The sequence below is a fragment of the Lepidochelys kempii genome, chromosome 27 (assembly GCF_965140285.1).
Source record: "Lepidochelys kempii isolate rLepKem1 chromosome 27, rLepKem1.hap1, whole genome shotgun sequence".
Lineage (NCBI taxonomy): Eukaryota > Metazoa > Chordata > Testudines > Cheloniidae > Lepidochelys > Lepidochelys kempii.
In genome coordinates, this window is record NC_136406.1 from 13,864,388 (window position 1) to 13,888,140 (window position 23,753).

At 62.0% G+C, this 23,753-nt stretch overlaps 1 protein-coding gene across 5 annotated transcripts in view; it reads left to right on the forward strand.

Moving 5' to 3' along the window:
- Positions 1 to 23,613, forward strand: part of ARHGAP23 (Rho GTPase activating protein 23) — a 124,924-nt gene extending 101,311 nt beyond the window's left edge. For 3 of the 5 annotated variants that reach the window (XM_073326142.2, XM_073326141.2, XM_073326138.2), the window contains exons 12-24: positions 1,485 to 1,784; positions 5,054 to 5,115; positions 6,217 to 6,344; positions 7,608 to 7,726; positions 8,057 to 8,212; positions 9,019 to 9,097; positions 10,960 to 11,033; positions 11,504 to 11,593; positions 12,586 to 12,711; positions 13,409 to 13,450; positions 13,872 to 13,965; positions 17,430 to 17,461; positions 18,625 to 23,613. In XM_073326142.2, the coding sequence (XP_073182243.2) occupies positions 1,485 to 1,784; positions 5,054 to 5,115; positions 6,217 to 6,344; positions 7,608 to 7,726; positions 8,057 to 8,212; positions 9,019 to 9,097; positions 10,960 to 11,033; positions 11,504 to 11,593; positions 12,586 to 12,711; positions 13,409 to 13,450; positions 13,872 to 13,965; positions 17,430 to 17,461; positions 18,625 to 19,767 (2,445 nt within the window). In that variant the 3' untranslated portion in view covers positions 19,768 to 23,613. The remainder of the gene's footprint in view (positions 1 to 1,484; positions 1,785 to 5,053; positions 5,116 to 6,216; positions 6,345 to 7,607; positions 7,727 to 8,056; positions 8,213 to 9,018; positions 9,098 to 10,959; positions 11,034 to 11,503; positions 11,594 to 12,585; positions 12,712 to 13,408; positions 13,451 to 13,871; positions 13,966 to 17,429; positions 17,462 to 18,624) is intronic. The other 2 variants (XM_073326139.2, XM_073326140.2) reach the window with 2 other exon arrangements.
- The last annotated feature ends 140 nt before the right edge of the window (positions 23,614 to 23,753 follow it).

Below are 23,753 nucleotides of genomic sequence, written 5' to 3' on the forward strand. Positions count from 1 at the left end.
CCAATCAGATTCCATTGATGGCACATGTAGGAACTCTGGACAATCAGGGGCCTGCCCTCAAGAAAGGAGCCCGTTTCTTCTGGCAAGGGGCACTTGGCCTGTGGAGGGTTGTGCCAGGAGGTGGGGGCAGCTTGGGCGGGGGCTGGCCAGTGAGAGGAAGGCAGTGGTTTCCAGTGGCCGCACTTCTGCCCCTGCCAGTCACCCCAGTGCCAGTACCCTGCAGACACCAGGCATCGGTGCCGTGCAGTGATCACACCCGGCCAGGTCCACAGACATGCTCAGGGCTGTGGTGGTGGGTCGGATGAGAGACAGCAGGGCTGGGATGGGGTGGGTGGGTGCCCGGAGGAGGGACCTGCGGGGGGAAGCCGAAGGAAACTGGACTTGTGTGTGTAGGTGGCCCTGGGGGAGACCCAAAGGAGGGTGGGGCTACCGGACCACCCCAGAGATGCAGCCAGCGAGTGCCCGCTGTCAGAACCGCAGGGACTAAAAGGGAGAGGAACCATCCTGCTGCCTCCAAGCATCCTTGAGGGCACAGGGAATCCTGGCCCTTCTGAGTCAGACGGCTGCTGGATGAGCAGCTCTGTGGGGTCTCCTGGGGATGAGGCTGGAGTGGGGGACGGGAGCCGGGCTTGGGAGCAACCTGTAAGTGAAAGGGTTTGAATGGAGGCCTTCCCCTATCGCCACCCAAGAGGGGTTCAGTTCCCAGGGCAGAGGGTCAGTGTGAGTGGATTGAGAGGGAAACACCGGGAGTAGATCATGCCTCGGAGGGCTAGGTTCATGGGGTCATAGGGTGGATCCAGGTCGGTGTGAGTGGGTTTGATCCTCTGATTGGGGAAAATGATTTCCCTCGTTACAATCAAAGCCAGAAGGGGAGAGAAGGGGTCAGCGTTCACTGTTGGAGCCCCTGGTGTCAGTCCTGGGGTGGGCTTTGCTGTGATTACAATGGAGTGATTGCTACCAGAAGGCAGCGGGGGTCCTTCTCTCTGGGCCCCCGGGTGAAATCCATAGGTCAGAGCTGAAAGGAACATGTTGGAAACGGGGGCTACACACTTTCAGTGTCTCTGCTTTGTGGGGATCTGCCAACTGCTTGGCCGAATGCACAGATGGGGCGTGATCTGCCCTGGTCGAATTTTGCCAGCAGTGCCTGTGGTCTGTGTCAGGGTTGAAGCTGGGCAGCAGCATCTTGGGTGGCATTTCCTGGGCAGAGGCTCTGGACCTGGATTGAGGCTGGGGGGCTTTGCCCCAAGTCCCTACATGGCAGCTGGGTGTGCACGCCCAGGTCGCATTGCCGTGGGCAGAGCCAGCCCTGGGCCTAGGCTTTCCCTTTGTCTAGGCTGCGTGGCAGTGCCTTGAACCGGTGCTCATGTCAATGCCAGGTGGTGCCACCCCATTTCACGGCAGGCGGCAGTACCCGGGGGTCTAGCCAAAGAGGAGACCGGCTCTCTCCCAGCCAGCGCTCATTGCCCGGTCCTCTCTCCCTGCAGAAAGTTGGTGGGGGCATCCGGCAGTGGAAGCGCGTCTTCGCCGTTCTCCGCGCACACTCACTTTACCTGTGCAAGGACAGGCGGGAGGCCGTGACCTACACGCCGCCCCAAGGTGAGGAGGAGCAGCCGATCAGCATCCGAGCGTGCCTGGTGGACATTTCCTACAGCGAGACCAAGAGGAAGCACGTCTTCCGGCTGACGACCGCTGACTTCTGTGAATATCTCTTTCAGGCAGAGGATCGGGACGACATGCTGGCCTGGATCAAAGTCGTCAGGGAGAACAGCAAGGCCGAGGGCGAGGTGAGAGCCAGCATGGGGCTCCTGGCTCCCTCCAGGCCCCTGGCTCTCCGCAGACGCCCCGGCACTAACCACTTTGGTTCTCTCCAGCTGTTTGCCTTCTGCTCCTCCTTTTAGGGCAGGGCTGGTACAAGCGTGGCCAGTGGAGATGGCCCGCAGTTGCCCGCTTCTGGTTGGAGGACCAGCTCATAGGGACTCAAAGTCCCAGCATGCCATGCTGGTGGACTGGGACTCCAAGTCCCAGCATGCCATGCTCTGCTTTGCCCTGATGGGTACACTGGGACTCCAAATCCCAGCATGCCATGCTTCTCCACCCCAGCTGACTGGTCTCTACTGCATGCTGGGAATTGTAGTCTGCTGGAGCGTCACCACTCCCTCAAAGAGGAGACTGGGTCAGCCTCCTTCATCTCATGCTGTTGGGCACAGTCTGGGGGCGCTGTATGTGGCAGGTGCATCTCCATTCCCAGCATCCCTCTGCTCCCTCCCCCAATCCAGGGAGTGTGCCCCCTTCCTTACTTTGTACAAAGTCATTTCTCCCGGGGCCTGTCATCCTGCAGGGACTGATGAGAGGAGGGCTCAGGAGAGGACAGAGCCAGGGTGAGTGGCCGCCCTGGGGTGCGGGTGAGAGCACCGCTCTCCAGCCCCCTCTTTTCAGTCAAGAGCTGGAGAGGCCAGGCCAGGCAGTTGGCTGACAGCTCCCTGTGGGTCAGTCCTGGTGAGATCCCTTCCCTGGCGCTAAGCTATCCCTGCAGTGCCCTGGTCCTACACGGGTCCTGAGCAGCTGGCTCATGTGTTCGTTAGCTTATGACGACCCCTGCTGGTCTGCAGAGGGATAATTATCTGAGTTTCCAGGGATCCCAGGTATGAACTTCCCTCTACAGAGGCCTTGCTATGTAATGCAGCCACCTCTTCCAGTGCTGTGGCCGCCATGCCCTCTGAGCAGCTGGGAGCCCCAGGAGAGCTCCTCTTCCCTCCCCGGGGCGCAGGCGGAAGGCTGGGAGCAGTTTGGGCTATAGGGCAGGAGAAGGGAGACACCTGCTGGTTTGGTGTGGGCTGCACAATCCACCACTTTGGCTTTTGGAAGAAGTTAGCTGGGAGTTTCTTTTAATTGTATGGAGAATTGAGCACAGCTCAGGGGGCGCTACAGGGATGTGAGCTGCCTTAAGATTTGTGCCCAGCTCAGGGCACTACAGGGGTGGGAGCTGCCCTAGATCCGTGCCCAGCTCAGGGCACTATAGGGGTGGGAGCTGCCCTAGATCCGTGCCCAGCTCAGGGCACTATAGGGGTGGGAGCTGCCCTAGATCCGTGCCCAGCTCAGGGCACTATAGGGGTGGGAGCTGCCCTAGATCCGTGCCCAGCTTAGGGCACTATAGGGGTGGGAGCTGCCCTAGATCCGTGCCCAGCTCAGGGCACTAGAGGGGTGGGAGCTGCCCTAGATCCGTGCCCAGCTCAGGGCACTATAGGGGTGGGAGCTGCCCTAGATCCGTGCCCAGCTCAGGCCCCTACAGGGGTGGGAGCTGCCCTAGATCCGTGCCCAGCTCAGGGCACTATAGGGATGGGAGCTGCCCTAGATCCGTGCCTAGCTCAGGGCACTATAGGGATGGGAGCTGCCCTAGATCCGTGCCCAGCTCAGGCCCCTACAGGGGTGGGAGCTGCCCTAGATCCGTGCCCAGCTCAGGCCCCTACAGGGGTGGGAGCTGCCCTAGATCCGTGCCCAGCTCAGGCCCCTATGAGGTTGGGAGCTGCCCTAGATCCGTGCCCAGCTCAGGCCCCTATGAGGTTGGGAGCTGCCCTAGATCCGTGCCCAGCTCAGGCCCCTACAGGGGTGGGAGCTGCCCTAGGTCCATGTCCAGCTCAGGCCCCTACAGGGGTGGGAGCTGCCCTAGGTCCATGTCCAGCTCAGGGCACTAGAGGGGTGGGAGCTGGCCTAGATCCGTGCCCAGCTCAGGGCACTATAGGGATGGGAGCTGCCCTAGATCCGTGCCCAGCTCAGGCCCCTACAGGGGTGGGAGCTGCCCTAGGTCCGTGCCCAGCTCAGGCCCCTACAGGGGTGGGAGCTGCCCTAGGTCCATGTCCAGCTCAGGCCCCTACAGGGGTGGGAGCTGCCCTAGGTCCATGTCCAGCTCAGGGCACTATAGGGGTGAGAGCTGCCCTAGGTCCATGTCCAGCTCAGGGCACTAGAGGGGTGGGAGCTGCCCTAGATCCGTGCCCAGCTCAGGGCACTAGAGGGGTGGGACCTGCCCTAGATCCGTCCCCAGCTCAGGCTGCCTTACGGGGGCTGAATTTCCGTAGGATTCCCGGAGGATCCTGCCCCACATGGAACATGTGGTAGTTCTCCTCTCCCCAGGCGTTGGCCAGCTCTGTGTTCTCACTGGCAGGACATAGCAATGGTGGAGCTCCTGGGGTTCAGAGGCCTGCCCCACAGGCCAGCCCCCCATGCAGAGTCAGTGGGGAGGCTGTGATGAAGCCGGGGATCTCCAGGCAGTAGGACGGGGAGTGGTGAGGGGCACCTCCCGTGCTCTCGCCAAGCTGTCCGACCCCAGAGAGCCAGGTGCTAGCCCCAGGAGAGTGATACAGTGGTGCAGGGGGGCGCCCAGGGAATGATGCTGGTTTCCCCAGAAACCCGGCCCCCGGCTGACCAGAGTTACGTGGGGCGCAGCTTCATAAGCCCCACTGTCCAATTTAATTTAATTGGGGATTGGTCCTGCTTTGAGCAGGGGGTTGGTCTAGATGACCTCCTGAGGTCCCTTCCAACCCTGATATTCTATGATTCTAACCAGCCGCCTTTGGGGAGCCTGATCTCTGGGAACCCCTGGAGCCTTCCCAAGCCAGGGAAGAGAGCAAAGGGCCATCTGCAGGGGATTGCTACGCTGGGCATCCCAGGAACTGCAGCCTGGGAGTGTGCGCCTGGCCCCGGGGGGCTGGTGGTGCCCCTTGGGCTGAGGTTTCGGTACCGACGGGGATCTCTCTGCCTGTGCCTGGTACAGCGCTCCCAGCCAGGCCTGTATTCCGGGGCTATGGCCCTGGTGCTTTTGGTCCTGCCTGGTCCCAGCTGGTTCAGGGGAGGCTGTGGGCCTCTCTCCTGCTGTGCCAATCCTCCAGCATGCCAGTGCAAGGACCAGTGAGCTCCCCAGCCCCCCGCACGAACCCCTCGCCCCATCGGCCTTGCTGGGAAGGGGCTCGGCTGATGGAAGAGTCGGCACTCGCTTGGGCTCTGGTGCCAGACATGATGCTTACGCTCTCTCCTCCCTCTTGTCTTTGTGCCGCTGCAGGACCCCGGGTTTGCAAGCCAAGCGCTTATCAACAAGAAGCTAAATGACTACCGGAAAGTGAGGTAAGGGCTCTGTGCCCCTGCTGCCTAGCTGCTGGGGGGAGCATTCCCCAGTGGTTAGGGCGCTAGCCTGCGACGTGGGAGACCTGGGTTCAGTTCCCTGCTCTGCCACAGATGCCCTGCGTGGCCTTGGGCATGTCACTTAGCCTCTGTCCAAGGGGCTGATCACCTGGGAGGGTTGATACCTTAGAGACTGGGGCCAGAGAAGTGCTATGGACAGACAGCTCGCAAACCTTCCGGGGCGGGAGTGGTTACACTGGGGGCGACTATCTGGAGGATTCTGTGTGGTTCGAGAGACAGGACTCCTGGGTTCTCTGGGGCAAGTCACTCCACACTCTGTGCCTGTAAAATGAGGTTCATGATACTGACGTGGGTCCTTAAAACACTTTGGGCCCTCGGAGGAGAGGCGTGGTGTGTCCGTGCCCGCACCCAGGCCCGTCCCGTCCAGAGAAGGGAATTTGTCCTGAGCGATGGAGAGAACTGGCTGCCGTCCCTAGTGGCGCAGCACTTCAGCCGGGTTTGTGTCAGAAAATTGCTGAATTCAACCAAACCAGTGTGAAGCGCCGGGTGAATCCGGTTTGAGTGCATCTTTGCCAGGGGTTTACACGGGTGCAGCTAGATCGACTTGAACCCGAGTTGGGTTCAACGGGTGGGACTTTTCAGTAGGGACCACGGCTCGGAAGAGCTGGGGATCCTGCTGGGGGGTTGGGGGGGACTGCCATTAGCTGGGGATCTCCAAGTGGCCCTGTGGCTGGGACAGAGAGGGCCAAGCCAGGAACAGGGAGAACCTGCATTGCTCAGATGCCCCTGTAACGTTTGGGCAGCAGAGGGGTCTTGCCCTTGCTGGGCTGGGTGTGCCCAGGAAGGGGGAGCCCACTGCAGTGTGAAGCACTGTGGGCAAGTGGTAGAGTTAATTTGCATAGCTACTTCCAGGATGCCTTGCACTGCAGTTTTGCCACCAAAGCCTGCCCCCCCTGTGCAGGGTGGCTGTGATCCAGGGTGTGCTCGGTGCGAGGGTGGGGGTGAGGGGCTAGGAGGCCGGGGGCCAAGAGGAGAGGTTGCTGGGCATGCGAGGCTGAGCTCCCCCATCTGCTCTCTCTGCAGCCCCTCTGGAATGAAACCAGACTCTTCCCCCAAGGGCTCGCGCGGGCTGGGGATCAAGGCCGAGTTCCTGAAGCAGACGGGGACGAGCGCCCCCCGCTCCCCGAGGCAGGACACGGCCGTGACTAAAGGTACACCCAGACGCCGGCGTGGGGGGCAGCGCGCGTGGCTGCCCAGGGCAGTGCATGTGTCTGCATTGTGGGGCTGGGCCCTGTGGGGTGATGGGGATGTGTGGGGTGTGTGAGATTGTGGATCAACATGGACGTGCAGCCGTTAGGGGACCAGGTCAGACAACCCGGATTCAAGCGCCAGCGACTTGCAGCTGATCCGCGGCGCTGCTTCTGCTTCGCCACGTCCGACCAGCCTGCTGCCCGCAGCATGGCCCAGTGCTCAGCTGAGATCAGCTCTGGGCCGAAGAACTGCCAGGGGGAGCTGAGCCCCAGCCAGAGCGAGGTGATGCTGGGGGCAGGGGGCCGTGCGCGGAAGAGCTCATGGACACGGTCGTCTCTGTGGGTTGAAGCTACGCTCTCCCGCGACTGGTCCATTGTCCAGGCGTCCTCCTGGATTCCTCGTAGCAGCATCTGCGAGTGACGAATTCTGCCGTCTCCGCTTGGCTAGGAACCTCCACCCAGCCTGGCGGACGAAGACCTGGCCTCAGTTTCCCCTGCATTCGTCGCCTCGCAGCTGGATCACAGCAGTGTGATAGACGTGGGCGGGAAGCAGTCAGCATTTGGCCACGCTGGCTGCCGGCACAGAACGCCGCGGGATGTCTCCTAGGCACTGCAGGCTACCTAGAGCATTTCGCGCTTGTCCTCCACTCCGTCCACAGGCTTCCCCGTGGCCTGGGCCCAGGGGAGCTACACGACGGTCTGAAGCTCCAGGACAAAGATCTCTGCTCCTCGGGCCAGGCGCAACCTGCTGCAGAGACCCGCTTGGCTGTGGGGCAGACGGTGCTTTCTCGGAGCTGGCCCGAGGCGGGGCAAAGAGCTCCCCGGGAGCTAAGGACAGTCGTAAACCTCGCCGCTTTCACCTCCCAGTGCGTTTCTGGGACCTGCCTCCTCCAACCTAGACCCAGAGCAACGGGTCTAATTGTATTACCGCCCCGCCAACCCAAACGCCCTCCAGAAACCACGCTCCGCTGCACACGCGCCTCCCTCGGGAAGCACACACCATGCGTGCAGACGTCCGCTCAGTGCAGGATCCTGCGGGGCGAGATCCCGGCCGGACGAGCCCAGATCAGCACGGGTGGCGGATGTGTGTGTGAGGTTGTGTTGGGGGTTGAAAGGCGGCGAGGCTGGCGGGGGGAGTCATGAGCCCTGTGGCGTGGGGGCGGTTGGGGGTCTTTATTCCCTTGGGTCTCACTTTTTGGACACTGACACGGAGTTTGGTTCTAGATGACGGTGCCCCCCAGAAAGCCCCTTGGGGCATCAACATCATGAAAAAGAACAAGAAACCTGCTCCACGGGCCTTCGGCGTGAGGCTGGAGGACTGTCAGCCCGCCCCAGCCAACAAGGTAGGTCCCAGCCTGCCTCTGCCCGCTCTGAGCCCCCCCAACCCCGTGCACGGTTCTGACTGCTCTGAGCCCCCCCCCGGGTGAACGAGGGCATGGCACTGCCCGCTCTGGCCCCCTCCAGGCAGAATGAGGGCACAGCTCTGCCTGCTCTGACCCCCCCCCGGGCAGAATGAGGGCATGGCACTGCCCGCTCTGAGCCCCCCCCTTCCTTAACATCTGGGATCTGCTGTTCCAGCTGTGCCCATCTGTGCCCCCCCCCGCCCTGCACACACTGAACAGCAGACCCTCCCTGTGGTCTCAGCTCCTTCAGGCTGTGTCTATTCCCTGCAGAACATCCCGCTGATCGTGGAGGCCTGCTGCAAGGTGGTGGAGGACAAGGGCCTGGAGTACATGGGCATCTACCGCGTCCCCGGGAACAACGCCGTGGTGTCCAGCCTGCAGGAGCAGCTCAACAAGGGAAGCACCGAGATCAACCTGCAGGACGAGGTGCGGAGCCGCCCTCGGCCAAACTCCCGTGTGCCACCCCCAGAGCAGCGGGGCTCAACAGCGCCAGTCGCTCAGGATTGGCCCGGCTGCCAGGACGGAGGGGAGGGCAGGCCAAATCTGAGCGAGCAACGTTGGGACCTGCCGAGCGAGGCCCCAGCACCCCTCGTGTCTGACCCGGCTGCCCGAGGCTGCCAGGTTTGCCTGTAGGCAGAGCAGCCCCTGGGCGAGAGCCTGGCGTGGCCCCAGCCCCGGCGTCCCAGTGCTACAAACCAACAGGCTGCAGCTGCCCGCTGATGTTAAATTGTGCAGAGCAGCAGCGACCCCTACTGGCCAGGCCGGGCAGTCCCGGTGACTCTGGGCTGTAATAACACCCAGCACGCACAGAGCAGGGGTCGTCTCCCAAGCGCCCTGGGGGGCAGGAATGGGAATTAACTGGGGGGGTGGGGGTGTGTGGGGCAGGGACATGCTTTGCCTCGCATCTTCCTGTTAGCTCCTTTTCCAAGGGGGGGCGGTTACACTCGTGGGCTGCGCCCGCTGATGGGTACCCCTGCCACTTACGCCCGCTTCCGGCCCGGCTCGCCCTCTCCGCATCCCTCTCCAGGGCGGGCATTGCTAGTAGTTGCTCTCGCATGAAGTGGAAGAGGGGCTGGTTAGCTTGATGCCAGCAGCGAGGCCCCTGTGGTTCTCCCAGGCCCTGGGCTCTGAGGTTCCCCCAGCAGTGACCGGGCTGCCCGCTCTTGGCCTTCCCCCCCCCCCCCCCCACCAGGCAGCTTCCCCCCTAAGCACGGCCTCCTCTCCCCACACAGAGGTGGCAGGACCTGAATGTCATCAGCAGTCTGTTGAAATCCTTCTTCCGGAAGCTCCCGGAGCCCCTGTTCACAGACGGTGAGTCCGGGGTATAACCCTACCCCCAGCGCACACAGATCCACAGGTCTCATATGCACGTACACACACACAGCTGAAGGACATACACATGCCGGCAGAGCCAGAGATATGATGAAATTCAATAAGGACAAATGCCAAGTATTCCACTTAGGAAGGAACAATCAGTTGCACACACACAAAATGGGCAATGACTGCCAAGGAAGGAGTACTGCGGAAAGGGATCTGGGGGTCATAGTGGACCACAAGCTAAATATGAGTCAACAGTGTAACACTGTTGCAGAAAAAAGCGAACATCATTCTGGGATGTATTAGCAGGAGTGTTGTAAGCAAGACACGAGAAGTGATTCTTCCCTTCTACTCCGCGCTGATTAGGCCTCAACTGGAGTATTGTGTCCAGTTCTGGGCACCACATCTCAGGAAGGATGTGACAAATTGGAGAGAGTCCAGAGAAGAGCGACAAAAATGAGTAAAGGTCTCGAAAACCTGACCCAGGAGGAAAGATTGAAAAAATTGGGTTTGTTTAGTCTGGAGAAGAGAAGATTGAGAGGGGACATGGTAACAGTTATCCAGTACATACAAGCTTGTTACAAGGAAGAGGGAGAAAAATTGTTCTTAACCACTGAGGATAGGACAAGAAGCAATGGGCTTAAATTACAGCAAGGGAGGTTTAGGTTGGGCATTAGGAAAAACTTCCTACCTGTCAGGGTGGTTCAGCCCTGGAATAAATTGCCCAGGGAGGTTGTGGAATCTCCATCATTGGAGATTTTTAAGAGCAGGTTAGACAAACACCTGTCAGGGATGCTATACTTAGTCCTGCCTTGAGTGCAGGGGACTGGACTAGATGACCTCTCAAGGTCCCTTCCAGTTCTAGGATTCTCTCTCTCTCTCTCACATGCATGCAGAGCCAGAGGACGGACACACACACACACTCCTCAGCCTCTCCTAGGATCAGGATTTGGAGTGCAGCTGGCTCTGGGGTGTGTCTCTGCTGCCCAGTGGTAACCACGTTCCCCTGCAGCCTCTGACTCGCTGCACTGTTGTGACTAAAGCCCGCTTGGAGCCCTCCCCTCACCCACACCTCCCTACTGGACGTGTCCCCCCTCCCCCACCTGTGGCCCTGTGGCCTCGGGACTCCTTCATGGAGGCAGCCCTTGTCCCGCTGGTGCCCCAGGGGTGAGCCCATGTGTGTCGGCTGCACTGGGGGGATGGCTCTGTGACCCCGTCATTGGCACATTGCTCCGCTCGCTGCCTGGCGATCTGCCCTGGGAACCCCTGTGTCCATGCAGCAGCCCCCAGAGCCCCGTAGATATAGACTGCCCCCCTTCATCCGCTGTCTCTGCATTACCCATGTGCCCTGTGCTGCCAGCAATCCCTGAGCACCACGATCCATCTGTCTGCTCAGAGCCTTCTGGGTACGTTACTAGGGGGAGGGATAGCTCAGTGGTTTGAGCATTGGCCTGCTAAACCCAGGGTTGTGAGTTCAATCCTTGAGGGGGCCGTTTGGGATCTGGGGCAAATATTGGGGATTGGTCCTGCTTTGAGCAGGGGGTTGGACTAGATGACCTCCTGAGGTCCCTTCCAACCCTGATATTCTGATACTGCTGTCACCCAGAGCCCCCTCGCTGCCCCACCTCCTTCTTACCCCTGTGCCCGTGCTCCAGCGTGCCCACCCCTGAATGCTGCCTGTGTCCTGGCCTGATGGCTCCTCTCTTCTCCACCCCTCATCAGCGTCCCTAGCAGTGCACCCGCCTGGGGCTTCACCCCCAGCCCTGGCCCAGCGGGCACTGCCCCGGGGCGCCCCCTCAGGGCTGTGCTTGGCGGTGCCATTGAACCCGGCCTCTCTCTGCGTGTCTGGCTTTCAGATAAGTACAACGACTTCATCGAAGCCAACCGGATCGAAGATGCCAGTGAGAGGTTGAAGACGTTGCGGAAACTGGTACGGCGAGTGGCCAGAGCCTGTCCCATGTGGGGCAGGGCCCTTCCCTCAGGGCTGTCGGTCCCTCCTGGGCATGGGAACCCTCCGCAGGTCCCCCTGCCACAGCCGTCAAGCAAGGGTCACCCTCTGAGCCCCCAAACCTCCTGCCCATGGGCGGGGAGCCGGCGTCACCGCCGTCCCAGGAACAATTCTCCCTCCCTTTCCATCTGTCTGGTAGGCTTGGCCTGTCCAGCGTGGGGGGATCCCAGCCCTGTCCTGAGGCTGGGGGCGTGCAGAGCATCCTGCCTTGCTCCCTCCTCCAGCCTGGAAAAGGGGAGGTGTGTGCAATGGGGGGTAGAGGAAGAATGGATGGGCCGATCCGGAATGAGGAGGGCCCTAGTGAGGAAGGAGTGAGGCTGGGTTGGGGTGGGGGGGTCCCTGTCCCTCTCTGTGGCTGACCAAGTATTCATGCTGCTTCTGTGCCCCCCCAGATCCGGGACCTGCCGGGACAGTACTACGAGACACTCAAGTTCCTGGTGGGGCACCTGAAGACCATCGCGGACCACTCCGAGAAGAACAAGGTACCGTTACCACCACCTGCCCCCCCAGCCAGCCCCCGTGCCCTGCTAGAGAGCCCTGGGCATTAGTGAGCCCGGCCCCAGGGCCGCGGATTCTCTGTGTGCGGGACGCCTGGTGCTCTCCAGGGCCCGAGTGCTCTGTGGTCTATGCCCCAGGTTCCCCAGCAGGGCGTGGACGTGAAAACCTAGAGCCGAGTCCCTGAGCAGTGCTGCGTGTTCTCTGCATTGTACCGAACGGGGACCTGGGGTCTCAGCTGGGATCACACGCAGGGCGGCCAGCCCCTCTTGCCGCTTGTGCGGCTGCCACAGCACGTCTGTCGTGATCAGAGCGAGTGTGGGTGTGTCTGCCCGAGCTGGGGGTCCCACCTCCGGCTCCAGGCGTAAATGTGTCCTAAGTAACTTGCCCAAGGTCACCCAGGACGTCTGTGGCAGAGCAGGGGATTGATCTCCCAAGCTCCAGACTAGCGCCCTGTCGGCTGGGATAGCCTCCTTTCCTGGACTGTGAAGCAAAGCTCAAAAGCTAAGTGGAGAGGGAGACACCGTTCTCTAATGGTTAGAGTGGGCAACTGGGAGTCAGGACTCCTGGGTTCTGTCCCTGGCTGTGACAGTGTTGGCCACTGCCTCAGTTTCCCCATCTGTAAGAAGGGGATGATCACCCTAACCCACCGGTGCTGGGAAAGTGACTGTGAGTTCATTAGTTAATTGGCTAATCTGGGTTTGACAAGATCAGGTAGGACGGGTTGCAGCGAGGCCGATGGCAGGACAGGGTGTTTGCCCGCCGTTCCCCCAGGCTGGGGATTGATGTGATTTTTATCACTGGGATCTTCCAGCCCAGGGCCTTGGCATGAGACTGTCCGATCCCAGAGGGGGGCCCACAGGCGCAGGCTGGGCTCAGGCTGCTGACAGCAGGGTGATAGTACCCACCGGGATGGGGTTTCCTGGGACCCAGGAGTGGGGCTGGCTGCCGGGACTGTAACCCCCTGCCCTGTTTGCAGATGGAGCCCCGGAACCTGGCCCTGGTCTTCGGCCCCACGCTGGTCCGGACGTCCGAGGACAACATGACGGACATGGTGACGCACATGCCAGACCGCTACAAAATCGTGGAGACCCTCATCCAGCATGTAAGTGACAGGCGGCCCCTTGCTCAGCCCTGTGCTTTACTGGGCAGGACGGGCCCCCGGTGCCCTGCCCCCACCAGCTCTCCCTAGCGCTTTACTGGGCAGGACAGGCCCCTGGCCCCCAGATCCCCCACCCACCTCATCCCCCTGTGCTTTACTTGTCAGGATGAGCTCCCAGGGCCCTGCTCCCCCTGGGCTGGAGGGGCTCCCGGCGTCCTGCTTCGCCCGCTCTTTGCCCATCTTACCAAGCTGAAGGGAAAAGTCCCTCCTTGGAAGCCGAACATCAGTGGGTCGGGGTTGGACTTTTCTGAATGGTCGGGATCTGCAGTGTTCAGCTCCCAATGCGGTGCAGGGTGTGCAGGGTCAGAGAGGAGGGGGTGGGTGCCCCGGGACTGTGGAACAGGCTGGAGGGGAGGGAGAGGGGGCTTAGGCTGTGGGGCGGACGGGCCTGCAGAGTCAGACTGAGACATGCATTTGGATCTCCGCGCTGGGTGGGGGCGACGTGGGAATGAATCTGGCAGTAGCCGGGCTACCTGGAGCCAGTCACCCCCCCCTTCCTGCCTCTCTTTTCCCCCCCGGAGTGGGCGATGCCGGCCCTGTGCTGCGGGGCGGGGGTTGCGAGGAGGGGCCCGGTGTGGAAAGCCCCAGCGTTGCCATCCTGTTGCGCTCTGACCCTCGTCCCCTCTCCTTGCCCCCACAGTCGGACTGGTTCTTCAGCGACAAGGAGGACAGGGGGGAGAAGGTGAGTCCCAGGCGGGGGGAGCAGGGGGATTGGCTCCCTGGCCGCCGGTGGGCACCTGTCCCAGCCGTGGGAGGGCTGCTCCTCTCTGGGGACAGCCGGTCCCTGAACGCACCCCCTGAGCTCTGCATGCATGGCCCTCGCGAGACCGGCCTGGGAGCAGCCTCTCTCCTGCCCCCTGCTGGAGACCTGGGTGGAGGGGGAGGCCAGCTGGTTCCCTGTGTGTGAACAGCGCCCCGCTCTGCCCAAGGCCGGAACGCTGAGCTCCTGGGGACGGACCCCGCCAGGGCGAGCGGCTCCCCCCGAGGGGCTCTGCCCGGCACGGCTGGCGGGGCAGGGGGCTCTCGGCAGAGAGCGTGGAAGGGAGTCGGGGCTGGACCCAGGGGCTGCTCAGCTCACGGCTCTCCCCCGGCTGCCGTTCCAGACCCCTGTGGACGAGAAGGAGGCGCAGTCGGTGCCGAACATCGAGTACCTGCTCCCCAACATCGGGAGGACGGTGGTGCCAGGGGACGCCTCAGGTGAGGGGAAGGCTCCAGTCGTGGGGCCGTCGGGGCTCAGCCGGCAGCACCGGAGGAGGAGTGACCTCGCAGGAGTTACTGGGCCACTGCCCCTGGCCAGGCCAGGGCTCTCCCCATCAGGCACTCCCTGCTGGGCAAGCTGGGGATCCCCCTCCTCCCTGGGCACCCCCAGCATCCCCCTCCCTGGGCATGCCCCTCGCAAGCGGGCTGATGAGCTGCAGGATAGCTGGGGACTTGGGCTCCCACTTGCCCTTAGTGACGCAGGAGCTGCCCGTCTAGCAGTGGGCACGAGCCTTCCTGGGCAGGAGGAGGGGCATTTCCTCAGGCCACGCCCACTGCTGAGGATTGGGTGTGATGGGGAGGCTGGCACCCAGGAAAAACAAGGAGCCAATCACTGGCCATGGGCTGGTGACCAACTGCAGTTGGGCTCCCCCTAGTGTTACTGCGGGGAAACGCTGGTCTAATGTCAGTGAGTTCCCCAGGTCCTCTCCTGCATATACTCCTGATAGCTGCTGTCCCTGAGCCCCCCACGAGGCCCCATCGTGGAACAGTCCAGGTACCAGCCATCAAACCCCAGGGCTGCCCGTTGTTTCCTCACAAGCCAGCCAGCCCCAGCAGCTCTGCCACGGGTCTGGGGGGCAGAGCTTGTTTGCCCCCCCTACTGGCTGCCTCTGTCCTGTGCCTGGTCCCTCTCCCCGGCTCGAGCTGCGCGTGTGGAGCGGAGCGGCTTTGAAATGACGTTGATTCTTTATGCTCTTTCCTTAAACGTCTCTCTGCTGTCTTCTTCTCCCTCCTCCTCCTCCTCCTCCAGCGGATCTCCTGGAGCTCTAGAGCGGGTACAGTGCTGCTGCCTGGGTGCATTGCTCACGCACTAATTCCGTCGGGTGAGCGTGAGAGAGTGGGTGCAGGAGGGGAGCCGGAGCCCTGCGCGATCCCCCTGGGAAGAGCGCCCCCTACTCCCACCCCACGGCGCTGGCCGCAGCGCACCTGACCCACATGGCTTTTCTTTCGGCAATGACCCACCTTTCCCATGGGCAGGGGGGCATGCTCCCCCCGGAACCCGTTTTCCCCCTCTGCAAGGTCACGACCCTCAGCTTGGCACCCCCGGTGTGGTTCGTCCCTCTTGCAGTCAGAGGAAGAATGATCTGGACCCCGCCCCCCACATCCACCCGCAGCTTTGGATACATGGGGGGCCCTGCCGCTGACATGCAGTTTGCTCTGTGAGGGAGCACAGGGGAGCGCCGGCCCCTCTGCCACCCTGCCCGCCTGAGAGCACCCAGCAGCGTCGGGTCAGAGGCCTGCTGGTCCTGGTGCCCATGTCCCCGGTGCTTGGCATCAGCCGAGCCGTAGCTGGGTACAGGGGGAGCCCTGCCAGCTGGAATCTGTGAATGCCAGAAGCACGAGCCTGGCCACGTGAGTGGGTGTTGGGGATCCCTCTGGAGTCCGATCAGCTGGTGCCACCCACCCCAGGGTGCTGAGGTCATCAGTGGACCCTTGGGAGACCCTCATCCATCTGCCTGCCCAGGGTGCAGAGACGCCCCTTCATCTCTTGGCCTCTCCCCTCTCTGAGCCTTCCCAGTGGCCATGCAGCGCAGCCCCATCCCGGCTGTGCCCCCGTCCCCCCCAGCCCCACACGACTCCTGCGCCACAACCAAGGAGCCCAGGCTGACCTGCCAGCCCCCCTGGTTCACAGCTCGCTCTTCCCAGTGGTGGCTAGCTGCAGGTTCGGGGGCTGGGATTCCAGATCCTCCCGGGGCTCAGCATTCCCCTCCTGGCCCCCTCTCTTATAATCACCAGCCGCGAGTCCCATCCCTCCGCCGGGGTGGGGTGTGTCTGGGGGTCATTGTGTTTGTCCTTGTGCTTCTCAGTGTGGTGGAGTGGGGGCTGGCGCGGTGGGTGCATCCTCTCCCCCCCCCCCCTTAACCTGCTTGCGAGACATTGCAGATTAACACACAGTCCCCCCACGGCCCTCGCCTGTGCATTCCTTGGGGCTCGCCCCTCCTCCAGCCCAGTGAGAGAGCTGAGCTCGGGTTTGGAGCAGGCAGCCCGTGGGCAATATCCTGCCGCGTTGGCCCTTCACTGCGCACGGCCTCGGGTCCCTGGCTGGTGTGAATTGGTGTTGCCCCCTGACTTCAGATGGAGTTTCCACCATCGGGGATCTGCCGGTGGTCCCCCCCACTAAAAATCTCTCTGCTGTAGTATGGGGGGAGGCATTGCCTTGGTGGCTGCTCCCAGCTATAGGAGACCCCCTCTTTAGGGCCAGCGGTAGGAGCTTGTGCCTTTGGCCCTGCAGGCCACGAGTCTGAACCGCCTGGAGCGTCCGTGATAACCATTTGGCCGCAGGGATCGGTGCAAAGGGGGCCCAGTGTAAATCAGGATCAGGCCCCTCTGGGTCTAACCTGAGCTCAGTGAGCATCAGAGGAGAGAGCTCCCACGTGTCACGAGACTGGTTTGCCCTGGGGCGCGTGAGCGCTGCATAATCCTGCCTGGGGCTCCCCGGAACCAGCCTCCGTAGCCCCAGGTGCCAGCGGAGCAGCTCCTCCTGTGTTCTCCCATCGCGCCACTGTCCCTTTCCACCCCGTCCGTCCGTCCTGGGCTTGTGGCTCCATTCCACTAACGCCACTGGCAGGACCCATCCGGCTGCTGGGTGTATGACCGGGGCTCCGGCGACTGGGCCTTTCTCAGCTGGGCGTGGTTCTTTTTTCTCGTTTCCTTTTCTGTACTTTCCCCCCGTGCTGTGATTAACCCCGCGGTTGTGTGAGCGGGGTGCGCGCGGGTCGCACGCGAGTGGACAGAGGGACCCGGAGGTCACTGGACTTCCTGGAAGCTCCTTCTGTGGGATCAGAGATCCCTGGAAAGCTCCCCCCTGAGTCTGGGGCAGCCGCTGCCTGGAGGCGCATGAATCTCCGTGGCTCGGCCGGCTGGAGCTGCGAAATATTGCGGCTGAAATTTTGTTTCTGGTATTGGCAGCGCTGGAACATTTGACAAATTCGCGTCCGTTTTGCCAAATTGTTCGTTTGGAGGGGGAAAAACAAATCTGACAAATCCTTTCGATTTTTCCCTTCCAAATGAATTTTTTCTTCAAAATTTCCTCAAATTTTATTTAAAAAATAAATTCAAACATGTTTAAAAATGGTCAGAAATCGAAAGGTTTGGTCCGGCCTGAAGCCAAGGGCTTTTGGGACTTTTTGCAAAGTGCCCAAAATCCCGCTGTCCTGGCGCCCCTCCCGACAGCTACACCTGGGCCTCGTTAATTTCCCAGCATGGGCGCCCTGCTGCCAGTTGCTGGATCCATTTGGATGCTGATCGTACCATTGATTAGAGCCGCACGTGGAGGGAGAGCTTGGCGAATGCCCTTGAGAAATGTCCCTCTGCTGTGATGCCCGCACGCCCCCTAGCCCCCCCCACGCTAGTAAAGACCTCCCCCGCCCTCCCTAATCCCTGCTCTGTCTTTTGTGTTACAGATTCAACCAATAGCAGCTCTGCCAAATCGAAGGTAAGGACTCCCGTGTGAGGGACGCTCTGGAGTCTGGGGAACTGTGTGCTAAAATCTCCAGCGAAAGGGACAGGAAACCCAGGGTGGAAGATCGGCGTTTTACCAATACATCCTGTTGCTGTAAAAGCACAGAGCAGCTCAGCAGCTAATGCCTCGCGTGGCCCTTCCCACCTCAGTCCTGGGGCCGTGCTGTCCTGTCTTCCGGAGAGCAGCCAGACGGGAGAGCGGGATTGCCAACTCTGCATGAGGGAGGGAGGTCGCGGGGTTTACTTGGGTCTGATGAGGCAGGAGAAAGCTTCAAGGTGACCTTGCAAATCACAGGACAGTGGTAGGGCCCTGGCCTGAGAGTTAAAGACAGCTGATTTCTGTTCCTGGCTCAGCCTGCTTGCTCTCTGCCTCAGTTTCCCCTCTTCCCCCTTGTCTATTTAGATCCTTTAGGGGAGGGAGTGTCTTGGCCAGTTTCTCTGAGCAGATCTGCCCAGTCCGACAGGGCCCTGATCCTGACCAGGGGCTGTGCATGTCTCTTCAGTATCCAGAATTCTAACCTGGTTCACCCCACGTATGTTTCCTGCCGACATGTGACATGGTTCCTAACTGTGTGGGGTTCCTGAGCAAGGCCCCTTCCCATGAGCAGGGCTGGCTTTAGCTCTTCTTAGCTTCTGTCCTGGTGGTTCTGCTGGGTCCATGGGGCTGGTCAGCTCCTGGCTGGGTGGGACACGTAGGAGTGGGAAGGCACATGCAATCCTGTGCCCTGAGAGATGGGCATTGGACCGGGATAGCAGCCTCCATGGCCCCAGAATGCACTGCAGCAATATGGGCCAGCGGCCTCGATTTGTCCCAGAATGCACTGCAGCAATATGGGACAGTGGCTGAAATATTTCCCAGAATGCACCGCAGCAATATGGGCCAGCGGCCTCGAGTTGTCCCAGAATGCACTGCAGCAATATGCGACAGTGGCCTAGATTTCCCCCCCCAGAATGCACCGGGGCATGATGGGATGACACCCTCAATTTTCCCAGAATGCACTGCTGCGGCAGGGCGGCTGTGGCCAGGGCAGCGGCCCACGCGCTCGGTGCGAAGCAGCGCGAGCTGAGCCTGGCTCCGGGACCTGGGGCGCAGACGGGCTCGGGCTGTGGCACTAAGCGGGGGGGTTCTCTCTCCAGCAGAGCTCGGGGGCGCCCCGGAAGGAGCAGTACAACAAGGAGCTGCTCGCCATCTCCTTCATCGCCGCCGTCAACCGCAAGAGGAAGAAGCGGCGGGAAGCCAAGCGTTTGGGGAGCAGCACGGACGACGACTCGGAGCACGAGGCCACCAAGAGCGCCGGCAAAGGCAGAGCGGAGGAGGCCAAGGACGGGGGCGCGGAGGAGGAAGAGGCCAAGGGGCCGGGGCACGGCGCAGCCCCCAGAGAGCCAGGCCCAAAGCGTGACGCTCCGAGTCGCCGAGCGGGCGTGGAGGAGCCGGCGGGACCGAGGGAGCCGGCGCCGGACGCCCGGTCCATCGTCTCGGGCTACTCCACCCTGTCCACCATCGACCGCAGCCTGTGCTCCGAGGTGCAGTCGGTGGCCGAGAGCCGAGGCGAGGAGGCGGACGACGAGCGCAGCGAGTTCAGCCACGTGGAGACGGACACGGAGAGCAGCTTCCTGCCGGGGAGAGCGGGGCCGGGCGCCGGGCAGGGGCCCGAGGCGGAGAGCGGCGAGAAGGAGAAGCTCGCCCGGGCCTCCTTCAACTCCCACCGGCTCATCCAGTGCGACACGCTGGCTCGCCGGAAGCTGGCGCGGCCCCGGCCGGACAGCGAGTCGTCAGCCCAGGGCAGCCAGGAGTCCCTGCGGCCCCCGGGGGCCGGCGGGGCCCCGGCCAGGCCCTCGTTGACGGAGCAGATCCGCCTGCGCTTGCGGGGCTCGGCCGACGACATGCTGGCTGTGCCCCTGCGCAAGCCGCACTCCCCGGAGACGCGGCGCAGGAAGAGCTCCTGGCGGCGCCACACGGTGGTGGTGCCCGGCGGCCTGAAGGATCTCAACTTCAACGAGTGGAAGGAGCAGCAGGCGCCGGGCCCGGGGCCCCCCGCGGGTCCCGAGCTCGGCCCCCCGGACGCCGGCGCCTCCTGCAGGGACCTGCACAGAGACAACAAGGACTCGGGCCTCAGCAGCCTGGAGTCGACCAAGGCCAGGCCCTCCTTGTCCTCAGCACTGAGCCACCAGGGCGGCGCCGGCGAGCAGCAGCACAGTAGGGGCCCGGAGGGGAACCCTGGCGCCCGGGGCCCGGCTCCCACGCGCGCAGCTTCCTTCCGCTTCCACCAGTGTCTCTAACCCCCTCCAGACCCCGAGGCCCGGCTGTCTCTGCTTTCCCTCCCCGCCATCCCTTTCTCCCCCTGTGGGGCCTCTTGTGGCGAAGGCTGAGGACCCGTCTCCGGGCGGTTCCCCATCCACCCAGTGCCAGGCGCTGCACAGAGGTAGGAGCTCCCTCGAGGGGCGAGCAGCCACTTGCCCTGATTTTGCCGGCCTTGCCCCTGGAGCATCCCTTGGCCTTTCTCACGGGGCTCCTGAGGCTGCCGGAGACAGCCCCTCGCTGCCCTGGCCGCGCTGCCTAGCCGGCGCTTGGGCGTGGCGTTAATTGAACGACCCTCCCTTGGTTTGTGGATTTAATCGTGGGTCTCTTTAATTTGGCTCCCTTTTTAAGACTCCCCCACCCCTGGGGGGGGAACGTCCGCAACTCGGAGCGTCCCGGCCTCGCCACAGAGCCAGGATCCCAGCCCTTTGGGTCCAGCCCGCAGCTGGGACGGGTGGGCGGTCACCGCACACCCACAGGAAGCACTTGGCCTGACAGGCAACCCCTCCCCGGCCTCACGGCCCCCCCAGCACATCTCCCTGCATGGCTGTGGGGTCCCTGAGGCTGCCAGATCCTCTCTGCTGCCCCCCAGACCTCACCGGGCGGAGTGTGCGTGGCTCTCGCTGCCCCATCCCTTGATGGGGGATCCCGCGGTTGCTGCCAAGGGCTGCTCCCCCCCGACACGGGGGGTGGGGGAGGGGGAAGGATGCTCCGATTTCCATGAGACCATTGCCAGTCCCCCGCTGCCAGCCTCCAAACCGCCTCGCAGCCGGAGCTGGTGCCTCTGAAATGCTTCCACAGCTCTGGCATCACATTACTGGGCCCCCCCAGGCCCCCTCGGCTCAGAGAACATGCCCCTGTGCCGCTGGGGTGCAAGGAAACGTGGGATGGCTTCGAACACAGGGTCCCTGGCACCCCAGTCCCAGCCCGTCCTGCCTGCCCCAGAGAGGGGCCCCCCTTTCCCAAACCGGTTTCCCCCCTCCCCCCGGGGCAGTCCAGGGGGAGCGTGTGTGCCGTGGCTGTGCCCCATGGAGCCCGTTCCTGGGGTGCCCCTGTGCCCAGCGTGAGTCAGCGCTGGGTAATGGGGAGCTGTAGGTGTGCTGGGGCCATTGGCACATGTGCTCCGTGACACACGCCCGCTGGCACCAGGTGTGGGATCCGCTCGCGTGAATGCTGGGAAATGGCCCTCGTGCCAAGGGGCCCTTTGTTCCCCAGCCCCTCCCCTGTGCCAGGCCGGGCCAGGTCCTGCTCTCTGCCAGGGAGGAGGTCCCGGGGGCAGGTGGTGCTGTTGTTTGCCAGCCTGCAAAGCCACAGGGGAAGGAGCAGGGGCTGGAATGGTGGCTGGCGAAGCGCAGGAAGGGGACCCAGGCCACGGCTGGTTCAGCGCTTCCAGTGGCCCATTACCCTCCAGGCGTGGGAGTTTTCCTTGCACGCCCACCGCCTCGGCATGCCCGTCACCATTCCCCAAGCTCCCCCCACCCCGCCAGTGTAGCTGCTGGTGATTCTACCCACACTGTGTGCGGCAGGGAAATCCAGCCAGGGAAAGTACGTGGGCCAGCCAGGAACATTCGGGGAGGAGGGAGGAATCCACCGGCGTCACTGGGGCCTAGAGTTCAGCCCCAAGCACTCGGCAGCTGCCCTTCCTCCCCCGACACAACCCTCTGCGGCCCGAGGCCTCCTGCCCCTGTGTCTGGATGGGGGGTTCACACTCAGCAGCTCATGCTGCCTACGAAGCCGCCCGAGGTTCGGCCGTCCGGTGGGAATCGGGCACTCCCAGCGGGGCTGGGGGGGTCTTTGGCAGGCTCAGCCTGGCTGGGCAGCCCCTGGCGAGCAGGTGCGTTAGGTGACCCAGCCAGGCAGGTTGCAGCCCTTTTGAGAAGCAGGGCTGGGCTGGGCCGGGTGTGAGCGAGCGGCACTGGTGCGCACAGGGCCCAGAAGTGGCCCTGCAGAGAGCAGCCAGGCCCAGGTCCCGTGGTGCACGGCGCTGGGAGAAGTCAGGGCTCACCTGACTGAGACTCCATCTCTCGAGTCAGGCCCTTGCTAGCAGCGCTGACCAGGGAAATGGCCCGGGGTAAACCCATAGGGCCCACTGGTGCCATCCGGCCCCGAGCCGGGGAGGAGCATGTTGTGGGCAGCCCAGTGTTAATGCTGCACCCCCGGTGCCAGGTGGGTGCGAAAACAGCAGTGCCCGTTCCCCAGGCTGTTCAGTCCCAGTCACCACCTTGCACAGCCCGGCTTTTAGCCCCACCACCTCGCTTCCTCCTGGCCCACACGTTCCCAGCGACAGGCCTGGCCTGTTTGTGTCTCACCGCACGGTTGGTTCCCCCCCAGCACTCACTGGCTGCCCCTCGGTGCCCACCTGAATCCTTGCCCCCCACCTGCCCAGAACAGCTGGGCCACGTGCACCTGCCGTGCTCAATAGGGTTGCACCCCGTGGCTGGGAGCCAGAGCGCGCTCCCGCAGAGAGCGGACGCTTCCTAGAGCCCGGCAAGAACTGAGTTTGACTGCAGGGCTTGCCGGAGCACTTTGCAGAGCACGTGGACGGCACAAGGGCTGCAGCGTTCAAACCCCTCCGAGAGGAGCGTGTCCACCCTGCGAAACTCCCCTCGCCCTCCCCTGCTCTTTTCACCCAGGAACTTACCAGGCTGACCTCGCCTTAGACGCCAGCGGCCTTGTTTGTGGTTTGTTTTCCGTCACGCCGCCAGCGGCCCAGCGCTTGGGCCACCCGCCCAGCTGGGGGCACCGATCGCTGCCTGTCGGCTCAAAGCGCTTTCCCAAGCGATGCAGCCGCCTTCGGGGGGGGTCGCAGCAGCTGTACCAGCGTGCGCGGGGCGGGCCGGGGCCAAGGGATCCAATGGGACCTGGAGGGGCGCTGCAGGTAGGTAAGGCTGATCGTATGCAAACTGGAATTTGGCTAGCCCTGGCGGCCTGTCTCTCGCTACAAACATAGTGCCATGGAAGATTTTGCATTGCTCCGCGTCAGGAGAGCTGACATTGGCATGAGATCATTTATCCCGGGTAACTGGGGCCGGGCAGCGTATTGATTCCATGCAGAGAAAGTCCCACTTTCCACCAAGCAAGCAAGCGTCCCTCGTCCTTTGCAGTTGTTTATATTTTTCCTCTTGAAAATGGTAAACTGTGTTTTCATGCTGCTATATTATTTGTAATAATTTGGGGGGGTCCCTTTTAGGTCAAAATTAAAAACAACCCTCCCCCCGCCAAATCCAATGCACCCGTCTCTGTGTTTAGAAAAAAGCCAACTGCAGCCCAGCCCCGTGCCAGGCGATTGTCTTAATGAACTAGGGGGACTGTCTCTGCAGTGACCGTCTAGCCGCCCTCTACGGCGCGGGGGCTCGGAAGGGACGCCACGCCGCATCTTCCGCTCCACACTGCAGCCATTCCAATGAGAGGCCTTGGGGGGATTTTAAAAATAAAATAAAAAAAAACCTTACTCCAGTTTATGCATCGTTCTTACTTTATGCAAATAATTGCTGTAAAGTTCTTTTTGTTTTCATTTTGTGTGTGTAAATATTGTCTTTAAATGTGTAACATATTACAAAGAATTTATAAGGATTTTTTTAAGAAGTTTCGCTCATTTGAAAAAACCCAGAAGAAAACCACCAAGTGCTGTAACCGTGTTGAATTTTTAAAACCTTTCTGCATGTGTCATTTTTTTCCCTTGATGTGTTGTAAAAGGTCAGCCATGTATATGGAACATGCAAAACTAAAAAAAAAAAAAACCCACAAAAACCACCTGGTTTGGAACTAGCCCTCGCCGACGTACAGGTCTATATGTTGGCAATAAAGCGGCGTATTCAAGGAACAGACTTTCGGCTTTTATTTAACTGGTCGGTTGGCTTTTTAGCAGCCGGACTTTCCCGCGTGGGCCAGGCCATTCCAACATCTGACCTCGTCCTGAGCAGCTGCCTGGGCTGGCCCTGGGCGAGGTGGACCCTTGGATGGTGCA